Source organism: Argiope bruennichi, chromosome 7, assembly GCF_947563725.1.
Source record: "Argiope bruennichi chromosome 7, qqArgBrue1.1, whole genome shotgun sequence".
In the NCBI taxonomy this organism is placed as follows: Eukaryota; Metazoa; Arthropoda; class Arachnida; order Araneae; family Araneidae; genus Argiope; species Argiope bruennichi.
In genome coordinates this window covers 38075155-38097643 of record NC_079157.1, presented here as the reverse complement: position 1 = coordinate 38097643, position 22489 = coordinate 38075155, and the positions used below count along the sequence as shown (strand labels likewise).

Here is a 22489-nt window from a genome sequence, read left to right as displayed (position 1 = left end):
AGTTTATTAAAATTTAAAATGTTTCATGTTTAAATGTTAGTCCTTGTAAAGTTGTGTAATGTAGTGATCGTCCCTATGTGCCAAAAAAGAAATAAACCAATTCGGTTTAAAAATCGGCCTCTTTCTTTGGAATAATCCACGCTACCATATTACAATGCTTAAGAAAGTATACTAGATTCATAATATCAAGAAAGAAAAATTAATCGATTAAAGAACAATAATGACATGAGATATCGATATTTTAAAGTTAGGATCTTCATTGGTGTATTTCTTTTATGTCACAATAAACAAATTTATTTTGAATCTGAAAACAGATATTGAAGCAGCATTTATGAATTATATCAAATTTCCAATTTTCAGTTTGTATTTTTCTTTATGACCAAAATCACTTCAACTGTTGGTGACAATTATTCCATTGTATTTTAAGGCTACAGAACCTTCAATCGATTTTTGCAATAGCAACTCAATGCCAAAACTGGTCAATCACAATGAAGTATTCACTTACCATCCAGACATCCAGGTGAAACACCTATAGGCTCACGCTCGTAATAATCAAACTGAGTGTCCAATTCGAAATACAAGGGGCTTCCAATCTGCACTAAATGACTGTCTTGATCACTTAACTCACAATTGTCAGGGAAGAAAGACCTGCAAAAACATAAGATTTATGAACATGCCAATATATAAAAATCTTAATTTTAAATATATTCAAAATTATTCTTAATTACAAACAAAACAGCTTTGTAATTCTGTAACCTTACCTGAAATTAAAAGAGAGGCAAGCAAAATCTCTAGTTTCCATGCAGGCTCTTTCACAATCTGGCAGGGTCTCAGCCCTGACCACCCGGATGATAAAATGGCTTCTCAAGCGCATGCCGTGGCCGATCTTTTTGAAGGTCCCAATGCCTCCAGATTTCCCACACAGCTCTGGGGGAGGAATCGGCGGGTAAGGGGGTGGAGGGGGAGGTGGGAACAAAGGTCCCGGGGCACTGTGAGGACCTGCGATAAGAATAAGCATTGTGTTAACGACATTAATAAATTTATTAAAAATTCTGTAAGCTAAATCACACATTTTAATACGATAATCCTACTGTGCACGATCAAATAGATATCAATCAATACGCCAAAATTATTTCTATAAAATTTGAATAGACAAAATCATAACACAAAAATTTTCTCTATTTCTTCTTGATGAATATTTTTTTTACCATTCTGAAATTCGTCATTTATAGAATAGAGGATATATATTGCAAACAATAATTTTCATGTATGGATATTGGTGATGCCTCTGCAATGTTTCAAGATTTAACAACCCATTGCAACATCAAGTACCATCAATGTAAAACAAGAGCATCAAATTTCTTCATTTGTGAAAATAGAATATCTACTGAATTCTTGTAAATGACTTGAAAATTGTTCTCAGGATTGAATAGAAAGATTTTTAAATCTAAGAGCTCACTGATATGACATCAAGCCCATCAATATGCAAAATCCTTGAAGAATTTTTACTTTTTTTCCCATCCTTTTTTCGGAACTGCATTAATGTCTTGCATCATTTCAAAAGTTACTAGAAGTAGGTTATTATTTAGAATATTAATATTCAGAGTGATGAATTGAATTATTCTGAAAAATTCTATTTCTTTTAAAATCTGATTACTTGTAATTAATTAAAAGCATTTTAACATTTATAATGAATGCATTTTCTTAGAATTGAACAGATACTTGGACATCAAAAGTTACATACTTTTTGCAGTTTAGAGTTCTTAAAAATGTTAATATTAAAAGAGAAATAATCTCATATAAAGAAAAATTAATATGCATTTTAATTGTGATAGCCTTTTTACTTTCATTATGGCATTATTTAGTTTGTTTTAAAGATGTTTCAATCGTAAAATTATGATTCTTCTCTATACAAGAAAATTCGAATTTGATCAAACTGTGACATGCCAAACTAATTTTCATCCCATTTTGAGAGTGTACATTTCAAATACATATAATGCTTGAAAGGGGGTAATGTTGAAATGTTTAACAAATTTTTACTTTAATAAAATTTCAAATGATAAAACTCATGAAATCTTTCAATGTATATTCTAAAAATATCTTTTCTTCCATTTATTTTTCGAATCATTCTGGTCTTCCGTTTCAAGAGAAATGTTTCTAAAACTTCGTGAGATTTTTTGTGAAAAGGAAAATTTTGAATATTACTTTATAAGTAAACAAACAAAAAAATCGCCAATATCTCCCCTTAAGAATTTTTATAACTTTTAATTATTTCTATTAAAAGCAGTTAAAATACCCTTGAAAGGGGAGAATCAGTGATATCTGAGGACAATGATTGCTGTTAAGCACTAAAAATGATTCTTCTCAAACTCAGCAATGTTAATGTAATATTTAATGCATGTAAACAAAAAAAAATGCTTTTAATAAGGAAGTAAAAAACAAGCGAATTTGGGTAAATATACATAATTATCTTTCTGAGATGATATTGAAAAAGATTACCTATGAGAGGGGGTAATGCTGGCCATCCAAAATGAGGTCCTGCCCAAGGTGGTAATACAGCTCCAGGGGGTGGTGGGGGCACTCCAGCACTTGGAAACAGACCGCTACTCGTCCATCCACTTGTCCATCCATCTGGTGGACCACTGACCCATCCACCTGCACTCATGCCGCCTCCACCCGATGACCAGGCATTGGAGGCAGAACTGCCACCTCCGCTTGGCCACGAAGCGGATCCACCTCCCATCGAACCTGCATTGGGATGGGAGGAAAATAAATCCATTGCTGAGTGGGCTTAGAAAATAATTTTAGAACGCGATGCATGGTCATTAGACTTCAAATTCAGCAATGACGTATGACAATGATTGAAACCGGATGCTACTGGAGGTTTGTAGAGTTTAAAAGCTCAGTTCTTTTTAAATTTGCTGTCCAAATTCAAACACCCTCAGGTAGAATTTTGGAATCAATTCAAATGTCGTTTCCTTTATTTGGCTCAGTGAATAAATTATTAAATATTTTTTTTCCAAAATGGCTTTCTTTGATCTTCAAATCGGGATGCATGCTTCTCTTATTAAAATAAAATGTGAATAGAAACATCAGCAATTTTTGACATTTCTGGTAGCTTTTAAAACGAGTAGATTATTTCAGGCATACATTTATCGTGATGAAAATATGCAATCTTTTCTGTTCAATTTTAAGTCATAAAAAATTATCAATCATCTTTGATGAATACAATATATAAATCACGTTCAAATTACGTCTCAGAGTAATGAAAATTTTTATTAATAAAATAAAAGTCATTTATGAAATTTTGAAGTTGAAAATTATTTAAAAAAAATAATATAAATATAAAAACACTTTTATTATAAAATACATCTTTTATGGTATCAAATAGAATTTATTGTAATCTTATTATCATATTGAAACTTATGATATGTAAAATTAGAAAAATTAGGAAAATATTATTATTATAATATCTTAATTACTTGGTAGTTTATGACTTTAAAATTTAACATATAAAAGAACTGAAATTAAGCTCATCATTTTCGATTTTTTTTAAAAATAGGTTTAGATACATGGATCGAAAATAACAATTTTCAGAACAAGATTTAAAGATAATTCTGTGGTTAGTAATTATGCATAGATTAGCACCATAAGAGTTTTTTACACCTTTTAGTAATTTTGAACAAGAGTCATAAACTAAATGCAGATATAATCCTTTATCTGATTCATCAAAAAGCCTTAAGTGTACTAATAGGTTTTCATATAAGCTTTAATTTCCACAAATGATACAAAATAATGTAAATAATTAAATCTACTTAAAAAATAATCAACATATATCTTTTTGTGAGTAACAGCTCAACTATATAACTGTAAATAATTCCTTTGCGAATTTGTGCTTTAAATAGTAATTTAGAAAGTGAAGCCTAATCCACTTATCTATTTGTAAAAATTATAATTAAAGTATATAGTTATCCCACCAGGGGGCGCTTCAGAAAGGAAGATCAGAAGCTTCTAGTAAGGTGGTTGGTTTTCGCTACAGAAATGGGGAGGTGTTTGCTAACTTCTACCTTAATAACAAGAAGTACTTCTCACGGGAAGGGTTGAACCGTGGCCGGTGATGGCCCTTAATACGTCTCAACCATAGTTCTCGTCAGTGTTTCTGTCTCTGCGGTCCAGTCACTCAAATAAATCCGGGTGCCTTAGTGGTGGGTCTGAGTAGCAGTTAACATTTTATGAATTTAACCTAATAGTACTTATTCTGTTGTTACCTAAGTTACATTAATTATATAGTTAATTATAGAAATCACTTTACGATCCGCTTCAAAAAGCAACCATCTTTATTATACCAACTTCGTTCGCGAACATTTCAGAGCGTTACTCCGGGCAGAATAATTTTAAACTAAATAGTGTGATAAAAGGTTACTGAAGACATTTAAACTTTTTTTTAGTGTTTAAAATGCATTACATAAATTAGATAATAAGTTTTACTTCATGGTTGGGGACTCACCTCCACTTCCTCCGCTCCACATGCTACTGCCTCCACCTCCGCTGCTCCAAGCCCCCGCTGATCCTCCAGAAGAGCCTCCGCTGCTGGGCCAGCTGGCACCACTTCCACCCATTCCACCCATAGATCCCATGGATCCGGATCCTCCCATGCCACCTGAAGAACCCGATGACCACGGTCCACCTCCTCGGGTTCCAAAACCTCCACTGGCTGCATTGCCGCCCACACCTCGAACTAAAAAGAGAAAAAAAGTTGAATAAATTAGAGAATAGAGAGTAAAATGGAAATTGGATTAACAGCAAAACGGAGGGGAAGGAGAAATCAAGTCTGAAAGATAAACTAAGACAACAAAAAACAGACACACTCAGTTACTCAAGACTTAGTCACAACATAAATAATGAAGTGAAGGCTTTATGAAAACAAATCGCTTCCTTGATGAAAATGTCATAAGTAACACATAAATTCGAGCTGACTTTAAAACTTCTGTTTCAGATGTATGGGACAAGAACATATATTTTAGTTTCTCTATAACATTGTTCGCATGTGTAAGGCAAATTGATTTGGTGGGATTAAGTCAGATTAATGTCCTGTTTTGGACTTTTGCAAAGATTTTTTAGAACCGAACTTCGCCATTTTGGATTGCGGTCAAATGATGAGGACAAAATACAAGCAAAATGTATATTAGCCTTCCAAACATTTATGCTTTATTAGCAACTGGACTATATGAATTGAAGTGCAGAGGCGGCTAATTGATTTCAAAACATTGAATAGATTTTGTGCACTTTCAAAGCAGGCCATGGAAAATCAAATATAAATACCATAATTTTTTCATTTTTCAACTACAAGAGGAAGTATATCTTCCCAACAAAAACTTTGCAGGAGCCCTGGGAGACTTCTTCAAATCTCTTGATTCGGTAAATTACGATAATTGTTATTGGAAATTTCCAATAACAGAATTCATACACTTTTTAAAGAATATTTTTATGCAATTGAGATGATTATATCATTTTATACGAAGGCTATAAATGCATCATGACTATAAGCATATTAATTTCGGAAAAATTTAGAAGTTTGAAGTTATTACTCTGCAAAATTTATTTTTATGTGTTAAAAATCTAAAAAAAAAATGTGGTAACATGACCGAGGAAAAAAAATATTTAAGAGAATCTGATATCAATAATTTTTAATATTATATAATCTTAAAAATATTTTGAAACAGAAAAAATTTTGCCGTGCTATCCTATTGTAGCACCACTTTAAAATATTTATTATATTCCCTTCAAATTAAAATTAATATTTACAGAAACAACTTTCGTTGTTAATCAGAAGTTTTGATTTGTTAACTGAAATTTTCTTTGGCGAACTATAACTAACCATGTATCTTGTTTTTAATTGTTTCAGGCCACTTAATTTGTTAACTATTGACTTAAGTCGGCAAATGTCAAACCAAAGCATGGTGATTTCTTTGCAAATTCTTGCTATCAGTAAAACGCAACTCGTTCGCAAATTATTTGAATGAAGTGATTAAATTTCTTTGTTACGCCCTTCAGCATTCATGATATAAAGAGTTGTTAAGTTACATTTGCATCTGGCAATGCGAATATAATTTAGAATTGTTCTTAGAATCTGTTGAGTTTTACTTGTATTCTGTTTTGTTCGCCTTCTTTTGTTTTTGTTCGATTAATTTTGTTATAGTTAATTGTAGTATAATTTTTGCAATGTTCGTACAGTTTATAAACTTGTTCGCAAAATATTTTATAAATTAGAAAGAATAAAAGCAAACTATATGGTGATATGAAAGGATAAATCAAGTCGAGTTGAAAACATAGACAAATATATGCATGCCTTTTAAACTCACAGTAATCAGAAAATTTTTCGCACAGAAGAGGTTTCATATCATCTTCTCACCGATTAAACTAGCAGAAATCCATGACATTATTCATATGACAATGACAGCACTAGTATAGAATTGTTCTTATAATATTCTTTGTTTGCGTTTGTCTTTGTTATATGTTTATTAAATCGACTACATCCAATGCAAGCGTATTTCTTGTTCAAAGTACATAAGAAACAGTTAACATTTAGTAAATCAAGAGGAATTAAAGCAAGCATTAAAGGGATATGCAGGGGGCAATCAAAGCAGGACGAAGACATAGACACGAACGTAAACGTAGACAAATATACGTACACCACTTGAACTCGTAGTAATCGTAAAAGTCGTCATCCACTAGACTAGGTTTCATGCCGCCGTCGTACCGGCTGAATCGGCAGGACTGATATCTGGAGCTGTACTCGACGGACCGACAGTCCCGACCGTAGCGCCTCATGCACTCATCCAAACACTCCTGGAAAGAGTATGACTTGGTTTCGGCCTGTTGGGGTCCGTCAAGGCGCTTCCGCCGATAGCATTCGAATGTCAGGTTGTTGATCAGGGCATCTGGACAAGAGAAAACGATACTTTTAGCTGACCGTCGACCCAGCACAAGTGGATTACACCACAAAATGTCACATAACAACTGGCCATCACCAAGCATTGTAAAACTCACACATATGCAGTCGAGTGCAATAGAATATTAACATTTTTATTGCTTATGTGATAAAAAAAAACTTAAGATCCTGAAATAATTGTTGTCCCACGTACTAACAATGGATTTCGGTTTTATAATAATTCTGATAGAACACAATGTCCATGTCGTTGGGAATTTCTTTCAGGGCCCACAGAAAGTCAAGATCGAATAAATACCCATAGCAGATGTTGAAATCCACAATCCACTTGTTTCAATCAGACTGACCACGTATTTTTTGAATGTATGGCCATACACTCACACATAAGGTCATACATGCACTCAAATGATCATGGCTGAAAAACTTGAAGTATGCAAATTTTCATCTTAGACATGGCCTTTAATAAAGTTCCATATGGATAGACAACAAAATAAATTAATTATTAGTCTTAGGAGTAACAAATTAATATATAATCTTACTAATTACTTCAAAATCAAAGAGTATTTCGATATAACAATATGAAAAAAAAGAAAGAAAGAAATGAATCAGGTAAGATGAATTCAATAGTTCATTGCACCATAAGTTAATTATCTCCTTTTCGTCTAATTATAATAAAGAGTGCATCATTAAATCAAGTTTAGCATCTTGCTTGATTGCCCCTTGCACAAAATAATACAATAAACTGATTTTTAAAACCTAGAACTAACGTTACTGTACTCCCCCTTTTAAGACTATATGGTTTACTTTTCGTTATAGAAAATATTTCACAAAATTAAAAAGAAACTAAAATAACAATTCTTATTTATTCGAATTGACGATATGGGAAAAATTACAGGAAATCGTCTGTTCTCAGAATATTAACCATCAATATGATTCAATGGACCACATTTTACTGTTGAAATCAGAAAAGAATTAACCACATAATCTGATAGTCTTTTTCATATAGAAATATGCGAGAAAATCGAAAAAAAATATATTTTCGATGTTTTTTACTTATGTATCTGCAATCCTTTCTCTCCTTTTGGTACTTCACGATCCTCTAAAGTACACTCATAACAGAATAAGAATCAATGTTTATTATGACCCTCACGGAGCCCCTCGATATTGCTTGGTAAATTATTTTTTATTTAGATATGCAGGTTTATTTTTTTTAAGAAATGTCATTTATGATATAGCAATATGTTCTTGCTGGCAGGGCTAAGTGTGAATGATAGATATGGACAAGGGTTTAATCATATTCATTCAGAAATATATAAAAAAAATGTGGACCAGTAGATGAGTAAATAGTTAAAACTATTTTTCTCATGCCAGCATAGTCGATTTAATGTTTATTTCTTTATACATGTGAGAATAGAGTTCGAATGTTTGTGGCCTTCAGTCTTTGATGTTGATTTTTGAGAGATTTGGGCAGATCTCTCAAAAGCAGATAGAGAGAAAAGTTAGCTAGGTTAGTATAAACTAAAAAGACGGTACCTCTATCCGATGTCCCGCAAAAGAGCCGGTACAAGTCACCAGTGCTAGGCTTGAGGGGCTTCTGTGCATCTGGGCCCTCAGCATCTCCTACCGGATCATCCGGATACAGAACGCATGTCTTACTCTTGTCATAGTAGAGGAAAGACCTGCACATGAACCCTCGCTCTGTGAGGCTGTGGATACACTTGTCCGAGCAGTCCTTGAAGTCACGCACTGAGAACAGGTCACGTTCGTAAGCACCCTCCAACTCTTTGCCGGCTTCCAGGATCAGAGCAGTGGCGGAGCACAGATCGGAGCCTGAAGGGAAATGGAACAATTGTGATTCCAAACCAAAACAATATAAAATATAAATTCTTTTCAAAAGCCTAAGTTCTTATCCATGAACAGTATGATTACCATATATTCAGATTTTTTTTATCTCAATATTGACTAGTATTGAAGCCCACGTAAATCACTCAACTGCTAGGCATATGGAGAGCGTACTTTAAGATAGTTTGGTAAGTAGAAGCGGAAACTTCTATATGGGGGCTTTTTTTTTAACCAAATGTGAGATAGAATGTAATTACGAGGTGTATGTATCAGTTTTTTTTATAAGAAAGAATGTTTGTGATATCTGTGTTGACTATAGATGGCCATCAAAGAGGAATTTGATTCTTTGTTTGCTTGCAAATTCAAGATGGACATGATAGACTACGATTCCTTCTAGTGATGGCGTGAATTCTTCTTTATTCTTTTTAACCTTGTGTTAAAACTGGGCATCAATATTTATAAACTAATTCTGTATTATAATGATACGAAATGCATTTTTTAAAAAATTCTTTTCTTCTGAATGGATTGAAAGCCTTCACAAAGTCTTCAAAATTAGGTAATTAAAATCATCATCTATAAACAATTTAATTGTCAAGATTTCTAAGTATTTGTACTTAAAACATTTCCCATATGGAATGTTCTTAATCAGTTATTTATTGTTCAAGCATGAAATATACTACTATTTAAACACTACCTGCTTATTTTAAAACCAGCAAGGATGGTCTTTCCAAAACATTCTCGCATACTCTTTAATAATGTTGTTATCACAGTGAACGCCTTACATGGCATGCAACATTTACGAAATATTAAACTTTGGTGTGAATATAGCATTTTTACTGAATCTATCGTGTGATATTTTCCGAGACTATTTTGGGGCTAAATCTTTAGCATGCGGTCAAAAGTATCCCAAAATCGAATTTTTGTTTCAGATGCGTTCTTTCCAACCGATAAAATAATAAAAATTAGATTAAAATAAATAAATAAAAATAAAATTTGAATAAAATTACACTTAAAATCACAAAATCGCGTACCGAATTTGACATACTTAAACACTGCGTTTTGAGTTGCATGCTTCTGAAAATACAGACCGACAGGTGATGAACAGCTTGTTGGATTTTGCTGAAGATTGGATAGGCGTCTATACGAAACGTGCTAAATCTGTGTAAAAAATTTTATCTGTTTAGCTCTCTTCATTTTGTAATTTCTATGACAACTCATATTTATACAGTTAGATGGAAAATCTGTCCCAGATAACTTTATGTAATAAATAATTATAATATCAGGAATTCCACTGAAATTTGAGGACGCAACATCAGCTAAATGTCTTTTCTCTTTTGAAACCACCGGCAGGAATGATCTATCGTCTCTCGTTTAGGAGAAGTCCTTTGTCTTTCTTTCTTTTTTTGTGTCATTTGTAAGAAACGCAGCCGTGAAAAGATCAAATAAGGGTTGCATCCAGAGTTACACATAGTGTTTCAACAAGAATACTCACGTGTAAAAACGAGGAGATTAACTCATGATACAAGAATTATACAACTGCACTGAAAAATTCACTCTATGATGATGTCGTGTCCTCGTTACCACGGAAAGGGGGTGCAGTAGCTTCTGAGGGTAAAGACCCCTGAGCATCCTAGGGCAGAAGTCCGACCTCTAGCTCATATGAAGATGAAACTCACACATTCGCTTGCACAACCCCTTTTTACAGAGGGGTACATTCACCCACCTCACATATAGAGCACAGATGAAGAACAACCATGCCCGAACAGGGATTCGAACCCGGGATGCGCAGATCACGGGGAGGATGCGCTACCCTTATGCAAGGACGTTGGCGGTTCACTCTATATTACATCATTAAGCATTACACATTGATTTATTTTAAAGGATATATGGCCTTAAGTTGATGTGTGTTCTCGTACCCACCTGAAAGACAAAGATTCTCCATGTAATCGCTGTTGGCATCCGAAACAAAGCCAGTGGGGTTCATGGCCTTCGTCTCCCTGCTCAGCCTGCACACGGAACCCGCCCTGTCGAAGCTGCAAGAGCGGCACTTGAAACTCTCCTCGTTTATGCACTTGCTCTCGCAGTCGGTCCTGTTCACGGCAAACACCTCTCGGTCGCTCGTCCCCTCGAATCGGAAACCGGGGGTCCTCTCCATCACGTACAAGCGATTGCTGCACTCCGTGCTCACTTTGCTAGCTGGAAAGGTAAGGCAGAAAATTATAAAAATCCCACCTGTGGCTATAATTGTTGTTGTGTTAAAGCAGACAGAAAATTGCATTCAAGACTTATACCGACAATAAATTTAAGTAGGAAATTTATTATCACAATATAAATAAAGCCTGCCTTATTTATCTGGACTTGATTATTATCAGAACATAAATAAAGCCTGCCTTATTTATCTGGACTTGTTTATTATCAGAATATAAATAAAGCCTGCCTTATTTATCTGGACTTGTTTATTATCAGAATATAAATAAAGCCTGCCTTATTTATCTGGACTTGTTTATTATCAGAATATAAATAAAGCCTGCCTTATTTATCTGGACTTGATTATTATCAGAATATAAATAAAGCCTGTCTTATTTATCTGGACTTGATTATTATCAGAATATAAATAAAGCCTGCCTTATTTATCTGGACTTGATTATTATCAGAACATAAATAAAGCCTGCCTTATTTATCTGGACTTGTTTATTATTTGTTTATTATCAGAATATAAATAAAGCCTGCCTTATTTATTTGGACTTGTTTATTATCAGAATATAAATAAAGCCTGCCTTATTTATCTGGACTTGTTTATTATCAGAATATAAATAAAGCCTGCCTTATTTATCTGGACTTGATTATTATCAGAATATAAATAAAGCCTGTCTTATTTATCTGGACTTGATTATTATCAGAATATAAATAAAGCCTGCCTTATTTATCTGGACTTGATTATTATCAGAATATAAATAAATCCTGCCTTATTTATCTGGACTTGATTATTATCAGAATATAAATAAAGCCTGTCTTATTAAAAGGTGACCCATAAATTATTATTTAAAAGGTCACTCATTAGAGATTTTTTTTATATATTCTCAGACAGAAGTTTATGTTGAACATGCAACAAACTTAAACAATATAAATACAATATAAACTATATAAATAAAGCCTGTTTGTGACAATTTCTGCATTACTATTAAAGTGATTGGAAGTCATATTAAATTAGACTGAAATGGCTACTCATTTTTTGTCATCAAATATAAAAATTTGAAAACTAATGTCACTGACCGTGTGGAAGGAGCACAACTAGAATTATTTAAGAAAAATTAAAATGTAAAGCTGAAGTTTAAAAATATATTTAAATGTAGTCAATGAAGAGTTACAGTTTTGAAATATAACACTGTTAATTCCGTTATTAAAATGTCCTCTTTTAATTATCGTTAATGCAATTTCTATTTTATACAAACTAATTAATACAAAAGTGATGTTCCGCTTAAATTTGATAATATGAGACACATTGTATTAATATAAATATATTCAGCGGATGCTTTTATTTCAATTCAATACGTAAATGTTCGTTCTGCTGCAAATTTTGAGCAACTTTAATTTTATCTAATATTCTAATTAAATATTCAATTATTAAATTAATTGACGATATAAAAATTGCTTAAAAATATAATATTATTATTTATATTTAAATTATATATATTTGAACAAGGTTTATCAAACCACAAAATCGATATGAGGGTAAGATATTAATTATTTAATGCTTGCCTTCCCCATTAGCACAAGATATTTTACGATATTTCTACGATATTGTTCGATACTTTGAATGCTGGACAATATCGGAAAAATATCCTTACAATGTTGGTCGCCATTTTTAGTAAATAGGGTTATCAATTGCCTAATAGAATAAATTAAAAGCAGCGAATTAAAAAAATCCCGTGTCACCAGATGATTAACATAACTTTCAGTAAAATAAACTACTAACATGTGATACATATCTCGTTAAAATGCCAGACGTCGTTCTGCTGGACGAGCGTCTCCATGCCATCGGGCGACGCCTGGTCATAGTAGAGGTAGCAGCTGGAATCCTCGTATTCAGCGACGACCCCATTTCTGGCTGACGAGACGTCGTTGCCCTCATGCGCGGGCACTGGGCTTAGCCTCTTGCCCGGCAGGAAGTCGAACGATCGACACTGTGGCACATGTTGTGTTGTGGTGCGGTCCTCCGCACATCTTCTTATGCATTCGGACAACACCCTAATGGGAAGGTCCTTCCTAGTAATCTGCAAAGGTGGGAAAAAACGCATTCAAAGTTTCAATTCATTGTTATTTTTCACAGCTGATAAATACTTCACTGGTTAGTTATCTAAGACAGCGAAAATAGAATAAACTTGTATCATGGAACATACTTTACAGCCTGCGAAAGACAATACTTATAAGTGGTATACGCGTTTGAGGTATATAAGGAGATTGGACACAGAGATTAATAGCTCTTTGGAAGTTAATGGAATTGGCACATCTATTTCTTTAATTTTGCAATAATAATAATAATAATAATTAATTAAAGAAAAAAAATGATTCATGCTTTTTATTTTTTTGACATATTTTGACAATGAAAAATGCACAAGCACAATTAGAAATGAAAGAGCACGATGAATAGTACTAGAAGTAACAACTATTTATTTATTATAGTAAAAAGTTTTGTATTAATTATTGCAAGATATATAATTCTGTAATATAATCCTAGTTTATATTATTTAAGACGAACATTTTACTGTGCAAAAAAGCGGAAATTTTCATATTAATTATTGATTTTCCTTAACCAGGAGTGTCGGCTCAATCTAATGGTTACTGAGTGTTTTGATGACTCTCCAGGAATGAGAAACCCAGGTGTAAAAAGGATATGCTAGCCTCAACTTCGAGCCATGATTGGTAGCCAAATGATGGTCAAATTTAATAGTTGCTCAGTGTTTTTATGACTCTCCAGGAAAGAGAAACCCACGTATGAAAGGGATATCTTTTCTCGCCTTCAGACCAAGATTGGTGGCGAAATCTTTTCTCTTTTGGGCTCGATTGTAAGTAGTTTTTACTTATTCTGAAACGATCGTTTTGTCGAAAGATTTTACCTTGGTATACAAAAAAAGGAGTATATCATTAAAAATAATCAGTTATTTCTTTTATTTTGCTGGGAACAGAGTCTAATTTAATGGATAATTATCTATTTTCTTAGGAAAAGTGCGTCAATATATATAGTCTATTATTTTCTATTTTGTTTGCTGAAACAGTATAATATTTTTTGTATGCTCTGTCCTCATTTCGTTGATTTCATCTTTTTGCAGGGTTTTAACAGAACTGATTACTGACATCTCAAATAGTCAGAATCTTTGACTTTAGTATTGCCTTCTTGTGTCAGATATCGGCTTTCTCTAGGCAAGCTCATCCGAGAGCTGTTATCACAAATCAATCCCAGAACAAGGAAATCCAACCATTTATGATATTAACTATCATCATGGTGCTCTTCTATATTTTGGAAATGTTGGTTTGGATTTTCTCTAAGTTTGGAAAATCCTACCCACTAATTTGAGTTCGTTCTGTATCCTTTACTGCATTTACAACTGACTGTCTTTCTAGTTCCAGTCAACAATATTTCACAATATGCTGTTAAATATTCAAGATATTTCAACAACAGTTGTACTTGAATTACAATCCTTTTAGTCATTGGAAATTACGGATTTTCAATGGAAAAATAACAAAAGGTTTTACTTACAACTTCTGCTCTCCTGGTGCCTCCAAAACTATTGCTGCCTGTTCCGGAAAGCTTGTAATCGGCAACTCTTTCGAACATCAATTTTCCTACTCCGTTGTTGCAACTTTGTGCTGAGAAAAGATAAAAATCAAACTCATGATATGCTTCATGCTTATATTGATACTTTAGGAATTAGTATAATTTAAAGTTTAAAAAAATGTATCCATGCAATTCAGGATCCTGAGACTTGCATTTTCGACGATTGTATTTAGCAAAGAGGTGGTACTCAGAAAGAAGAAAAAAGAATTGCGTCTCCTAATTCCACGAAAATACTGAATTTATCTTATTGCTAAATTTCTCCTCTTTCTTCTCATCCTTTTTTTATAAAATGAACTCTGGTGCATGCGCGAAAGAACAGTTCGCGAACAAATGGACAGAACATGAATTACTCCCTCTGTCAATCTAATATATGAAAATGAAATTTTGTTTATTCGTATTTTATGCGGTGCAGTACCGTTCATACAATTGCGATAAAATTTTGCTGACTTATTGCTTGCACTTGCACGAAGGTAATAGGCATAGTACAATTACTATATCTAATTTATAAAAATGTTTGTTTGTTTGTTTGTTCGTATCCAATCAATGTGAGTGAGGTGAAATCGAAAGTATTTAGTGCAAGTGCTATTTTTTTTTTTTTTCTTTTCGTTAATGAATAGTCATCTAAACAAGATATTATCCTTCAACGTGCACAATATTTTGGATATATATTGTTGGAAGTTAAGGAATATATTGTTGGAACACATACAAAATGCAATTATTATTATCGATGCCGATAAAGTTAAGTTATATATAATAGAAATTTTTGAGTTCAAACAGCAATTTTTCTATTTACCGAATCAACAAACGATATTTCGGTTATACAAGCGTATATCATGTTATTGCTTTGTCACAAATATACCTTTCAAATACTCGTCACTTAGTAGATCTACCAGCGCAGCACCACGTTGAAATAAGCAAATTCGAACTTCTCAAACAAACGAGAAACGACAAGAAAGCAATGAAACAGATCGTTTACGAATTTCAAATTCACATGCTTCGGAATCTCAAGATCAACATGCGAAGAATAGAGACAGTTATTCTTAACGGAAAGTCGGATGAAGAAGATGTCATTCCACGCATTCCCATTATTCCCACTGACATGCCTTTTATTTCAAACAACTGCAATTCCCCGTTTGACTTGCATTCTCGATGACCATCAACAAGGCGCAAAGTCAATCGCTTCAAGTGTGCCGAGTGAACCTAGAAAATCCATGTTTTTTGCATGGTCAGTTTTATGAATGCTCATGAATCAGACAGCTAAGAAATTTATTTGATTTTGCTGAAGTCGAGAAAAAAAATATTGTATACTCTAAAGTACTCGAATAATAAAATTTAAAAAATGGAATACATATTCTTCTTTATATGTCATTCAATTTCAATGTATTTCAATGAATGTATTTCAATTTCAATGTATTTCAATGAATGTATTTCAATTTCAATGTATTTCAATGAATGTATTTCAATTTCAATGTATTTCAATGAATGTATTTCAATTTCAATGAATGTATTTCAATTTCAATGAATGTATATTTGTCAGCAAGAAAATAAATATCTTTCTTTCTCTCATTTCTAATGAAACAAGATAACTATTTCAAATTTCAAACGATATTTCCATAATTATTTCTTCTGTAGAAACAACGCGCCAGGTACCAGCTAGTATTCGATAAATTATAATTTATTTAATATTTGCTTAATTTTTTAATATCTAGATAATTTATATTATATTAGCATATATGATATTAAATAATTTATTGCTATATTTCCAAGATTTATCATATAAATTTGGCAAAGAAATATAATAAGTATTCATCAAGATATGATAAATAATAAAATAATTGATTTCAAAACCAGAATCAGAAAATATTTATCACAAAATATTCTTCTAGTTATTTTTATTAAAATAATAAATTTATATACATTACATTAAATTTATATAATAATCTTTTGATACAAATAATATTTTTTTACTAAGTCGAAACCATCTGGGAAAAAAATATTAAGTTAATATTTGTCCGTTGAATAGCGGACATTGTTATATTTTAACATTTTAAAAAGAATTGGTTAAAAAATGAGTGCATTCTGCGGGCTATATATTTTTAAATATCTTGAACAAATACAAATATTATTAAACATTTTCTCATTATTAAATGATAATATGTGGATGACCGAATGATTTTGTTTTGTAAAATCTTGTTTTTCGGAGAAAATATTTATAACGAATCACATTTGCATATTTTTCAATCTTACCTATATATGAACTGGTCTTTTAAATAAAAAAAAAAAATCAGGAATGCACTTAGTCTAACATGTTATTCGAAACAATCTGCTATATTACAGTATTCATTTTACAATTTATCTATCATTATTTATATTTTTGAATTTACATTCAGTTTTACCCTGGTGAAATCGGGTACGAGATGGCGCAAATATTACACTGTCAGCATGAGAGCAGATCGAAAAAACTCTAATCTCTAATTATAAAAAAAACTTTTTTTGTGTAAAATCATATTTTTTTTCAGGAAAAACACATATAGATAAACATAAAAAACAAAACCTTATCTAAATATAAAATTTGATCCAAATCGTTAGATCCGTTTCCAATATGCAATAAATTTATATATATACACACAAGAATTACTCGTTAAAGTTATAAGATTTATCATGTTTTGGGGAAATAATTTTTGAAAAATACTCTTATTTTTAAATGTGTTTACAATGCTCATTTCACTTCAGATTCATATTAAGAGAATTGCAGACACACTTTTGGGGTCAATTATAATATGTGTATTGTTTTCTTACTTTGGAAATTGCTTCTTGCCTTCACCTTCTTCGTTCTGGTATGGTATAGCATTTTTTTTAAAACCCTGTGTCTGACTTCTGTCTATGCCAATGGTATTCAAGAAGATGAAATCAGTCAGATGGAATCAAACTGATTCTATCTTCTTGGATATCATTTTCATCGATTAATTTCTACAGTTTATTGTAACCAATGGCAAATTAATTTTAATTTCATTGTAAAATTTAAAGTATTTATAATAAAATGCCAACAAGTATGCTAAAATATAAAGCAACATACTAAGAACAGCACTAAAGTTACTTAATTCGAATTTCTTTTATCTAACATTTAGTTTTTAAAATTTTATAACATCAGTATTATATTTTGACCAAAACTCGAAATAAATAAACAACAAATGCATAATTCTCAACCGACAATTTCAAACATGCTCTCACCATAAACGTTCTGTTAAAAAAACTAAATCTAACTCTGAAATTCGAGACAAGATTTTGGAGAGAAAAAATATTATATTTAAATATTATTGTTTGTTAATATTTATAAATATTATATATATTTTTGTTAGTCGCAATGTGGAGTTTTCTACCATTAAACCCGACGTATAATACATTTCCATGAGAAAGGGTTTAAAGAGGAAGAACATATTTTGCCTTCTATATTCAGCATTAATATTCTATTCGAAAAATTGAAAATTGCGTCAATAATTAGAGGCCATGGTTAAATGAAATAAAAACGTGCGTACAATATTTTCATGTTTTTGGCACGGTTTGACCAATTGACTAATGCTAATTAAAAAAACTAAAAGTAGTACGACAGCCCATGTGAACCAAGGCCTACAGTGTCCATATCTGCTTTCTTGACCGAAAGGTGCAAGGCATATGTCTGGTTAATAGGTCAGCTTAACCCAGAAGCCCCAGTGTTTAATTCCCAAGCATGCTTGGTCCTCAGTTTATCCATCCACTAAAGGGATGAAAGGCTAAGTTGACCTTTCCCAGCCCGAAGATCGAATCTCGGACCTATGTGTTGGGAGACTACGCCACCGGGCTTCTAATGCTCTTTTAAAATTAACAAATAAAATAATTATCAAGGAAAACGGAAGTCGTGTATAAAAGAAATTTTCATACATAAACATTGAGTGCAACTTTTTAAATTAAAGTTCACCTACTTCAATTCTAAACCGGATAGGAGCCCGCCTAAACTCTGTGTATGAAAACATGGAAAATTATTGAAACTAAGTCCAAGGAAAAAGGAAAAGAGGGTCAATTATTACAATGAAATATCTATAATTAATTCAGACTTTTAAATACAATATTCCAATAATTTAACATCAAATTAATTGTTAACAATTACTTTTGTCTTTTCAATGAGCCTGAGATATATTCAAAATGTATTCTATCCGAACTCACTCAGTCTCTATATACAATTTGACGGTCATGTCATCTTTACTTCCTTGTCATAATATCATTTATTTTATTTAATCTTCAAAAACCAAAAATTCTGCTCTCGTAACCGACCTTTTACACGACCCTGAGGGCATTAACATTATAATGAATATCCACATTTCATTTCCAGCGACTGAAATTCAAATTTTTTGGCGCAGGTGATCAATCCTGTCGGATTCTCTCCAGTGACACAGTTTCACTAATTGCGACCCCTATTGTCTCTCGGTCCAGAATGTTGACCCCGCTCTGGCCTTTCAAGAGAGCTGAATGCTTCGATGCTGATAGAGATAGGGGGAGATAACTGGATGTGGGATATTTGGGGAGAAACGAAGCCTGCTGCGAATAGATTTCATGAAAATATCGATAAATAATTGTAACTGCCTTAGAGTTAAGTAATTGCACTTCTTGAGAATTTGTATCAAAAAGAAACCAGTTGCATAAAATTTTTTATCGTAGAGTTTGAATAATCTACAACAGCTCTACCGGCAAGCGTTCAAAGGCGTTTATACGTCCATATACTAACCAATAGTGTTTCCAGAACAATTTTTTTTAAACTTTCGCATAAACGTAGTACAGAGGAAGTATAATAATCGTTAAAAAAAAAATTCGAATTACAGATTTTGACGGATCTTCACGTTTTAGAACTTCCTGAGTTCAAAAAACACATTTTTTGAAAACATGTTTGGAAAAATTTGGAACATTTTCCAAACATTTGAAAACATTTTGAAATTTTGGATCATTTTCCAAACATTTGCAAATTTTGGAACATTTTCCAAACATTTGGAACATTTTCCAAAAATATTTTTGGAAAATGTTCTTCTGTCTGTGACAAAGATAGCTCAAAACTGCTTTGAGGTAGAAGACAAAATTTGGTATAAGGTCTTTATGCCAAATTTTCAGATTTCTATCAAATTTTGTGTAAAATCTGTTCAGAGGCGGTTTGTCTGTCCAGCTGTTCGAATATAAATTAACAGGATCATCACAAAAAGAAGAGAGCTATACTCATAAAGTTTGGTTCATAGATTTAAGATTTATAATGTAGACACGAATCAAATTTTGAGCCAAATCCAACTAGGGATTGACTGTCTGTCGGTCTGTACTTTCAGAAACATGCAAACGCTATAGCTTCAAAACGCAGTAACTTAAATATATCGAATTTGGTATGGAATTTTGATACTATAAATGCAGCTTTGTGCCAACATTTTGTTTCAATCGATTGAAAAAAAAGGTGCCTAAAGCACAGATTCGAATTTTGGATACTATTAATGGCATATTAGGAATTAATCGCCAAAAAATGACACAATAGATTCCGTAAAAATGCTAATTTCACCCCAAAAGTTAATATTACGTAACAATTGTACGTTGATGTCATATAAGGCGCTCTCTGGCACGTCAAGTTTATTAGAGAATATGCGAGAAAGATTTGGGAGCACCGTCTCTGCTGGTTAACTGTATATTTATGTTACACTCTAATTGGACTGTTACCAACTGCCATTGAGCAAACTTTCTTAGATGTGATCAAAAGAAATAATTTATACGACAAACGAAACACAATTTGAGGCGATATGACATCTGATTATATGTTTGCTTATAGTATCCTTTGCCACGTCCGCTCTTACCACGAAGGAGTTTACAATAAGAAACCATTGCAATCTCTCTCTCAAAAAAAAAAAAAAAAAAAAAATCTTGTCTTGAAGTTTCAAAGATTTTATGCGTTTTATACCTCCTGATTCTTTAGAATTATTTATGTAAAGGAATCCGATAACTTAAATACAAAGCAGTCTTGAGGAATTAAATTTAGTATGAAGTTTTCTAAAGCAGAATTATAAATTTGCTTCATTTTTCGATCGGAACCCATCATAGAGAGTTTTTCAGTCTATCCATCTTTCTGCATAAGAATGTGATGATTCAAAAACACTATAATCTAGGTGGGTGAAAACTGGTAAGCTACGAAGTCATAGATTCGTATCAAACTTACTTTTCTACAAATTGACTGTATGTCAATTAATCTATTGATGTATATTTAGAATGTTTTCGAACTTTTCTTGAATAGCAGCAATATAAATAGATAAATTTTAATATATGATTTTTTCTCTAAATTTGTACGTTTATGTCAAATTTTGTTCTCAACTGGTCAACTGAATGACACCAAAAACAGGACGGCGTCTTGGCATAGGGGTAGCGCGTTTTCCCCGTGATCTGGACGTCCCGCGTTCGAGTCCCGGTTTGGGCATGGTTGTTCTTCCGTTGTTCTATCTGTGAGATGTGTGAATATGCTCTCTTGTAAAAAGGCGTTGTACAAGCGAATGAGTGATGCGTGAGTAGCAAAGTCGTACTCTTGGCCCAAGTTGGCGCTACTTTAAAATCAAGAGACGCTCCTTCTCCGGCTTAAATCGCTATCTTCGTAACAGCGGGCTTGTCCGTGGCAAGTGCCGTAAGAAACAACAACAACGTCAAAAATGTACACTCGATTCATTTAATTATATCACAACACCAAAAAGCCATACTGTATGTTTACAGGAAAATAGAGAGAGAGAATATTTCTGATGGCTTAATACATAAAAAAGCCGTAGATTTCAAAGTTTCAAAAATTCTGATTAATACATTCTGCTAAAAAAGCAATATTACAAGCATATCGTATGTGCATGAATTCGTATCCTACCATTACTACTCGACTTCAATGTGTTATGCTAGTGATTGGCGAGAAGTGGTGCGAGAATCAATCCTATCTTGACTATATTAGAAAAGATTTGCAATTCAAAAATTCGCATTTGAATTGAATTTTCATAATCCAGTAATACATATTTAAAATGAATTTTCGAAAAAAAATCAGAAAAGTTTTTTGGATAAAGTATATTTCTGGAGAAATTTCTATAATTTTCTTTTACATTACCGTATATGAAGAATATAAAGAGGAAGTATTATATTCATCAAAAAAAAAATAATAATAAATTTCAAACTCGAGGTTTTTGTTGAGATTTGCAGAAACAAACTGTTGCCCGTTCTCCTAATAAGGCTTTTAAAAAGTAAAATGATCAGACATCTAAATTGAGAGCAACTTCGTTCTATTCTTTTATTTTGACTCTGATTTTTACATGTTGCCACTTTCAAAAAGTGAAAGTACTACAAGAAAGTAAGACAATGTTTCAGGCCTGCTTTTACCAGTTCAGTCTCTTTAGACAATCGTTTGTTTCTGCAAATCTCAACAGTTTTGACGAATCTCTCTGTTTCAGACTTCTCCAAATAATAATTTAAAAAAAACATTTTTGGATTTATATCTGTTTATGAAATAGAACCTAAAAACGTTTTCATCATGAGATATAAAATTTTGTCAGCCTCAGATGCATAGATTTCTATATAATTTTTAACGAAATCCATTCAGAGGAAGACTGTTTGTCTAATTATTCCAGTGCAAATGAATAGATAACTGTATAAACTTACATAAATAAAACTCACAGATATATCTTCTCAAGTTTGTATGAAATTTTGAATTAAATCCTTCAAAAAGTTGACTGTCTGTCGGTCCATACATTCGCACTCATTTAAATGGTATCATTTAAAACGCAAAGGACTTTGATAAATAAAATTTAGTCTGGGACTTTGTGATTAAAATTTTTTGTTCTGTG

The 22489-nt window shown here is 32.4% G+C and overlaps 1 protein-coding gene across 2 annotated transcripts in view; it reads right to left on the bottom strand.

The window, feature by feature from the left end:
- Positions 1 to 22489, bottom strand: part of LOC129975082 (uncharacterized) — an 84986-nt gene that overhangs the window by 17894 nt on the left and 44603 nt on the right. The window contains exons 3-11 of one of the 2 annotated variants that reach the window (XM_056087986.1): positions 14550 to 14659; positions 12768 to 13065; positions 10712 to 10987; positions 8483 to 8779; positions 6693 to 6941; positions 4508 to 4738; positions 2500 to 2748; positions 762 to 999; positions 506 to 648 (exon numbers count right to left, since the gene is read on the bottom strand). In XM_056087986.1, the coding sequence (XP_055943961.1) occupies positions 506 to 648; positions 762 to 999; positions 2500 to 2748; positions 4508 to 4738; positions 6693 to 6941; positions 8483 to 8779; positions 10712 to 10987; positions 12768 to 13065; positions 14550 to 14659 (2091 nt within the window). The remainder of the gene's footprint in view (positions 1 to 505; positions 649 to 761; positions 1000 to 2499; positions 2749 to 4507; positions 4739 to 6692; positions 6942 to 8482; positions 8780 to 10711; positions 10988 to 12767; positions 13066 to 14549; positions 14660 to 22489) is intronic. The other variant, XM_056087987.1, reaches the window with a different exon arrangement.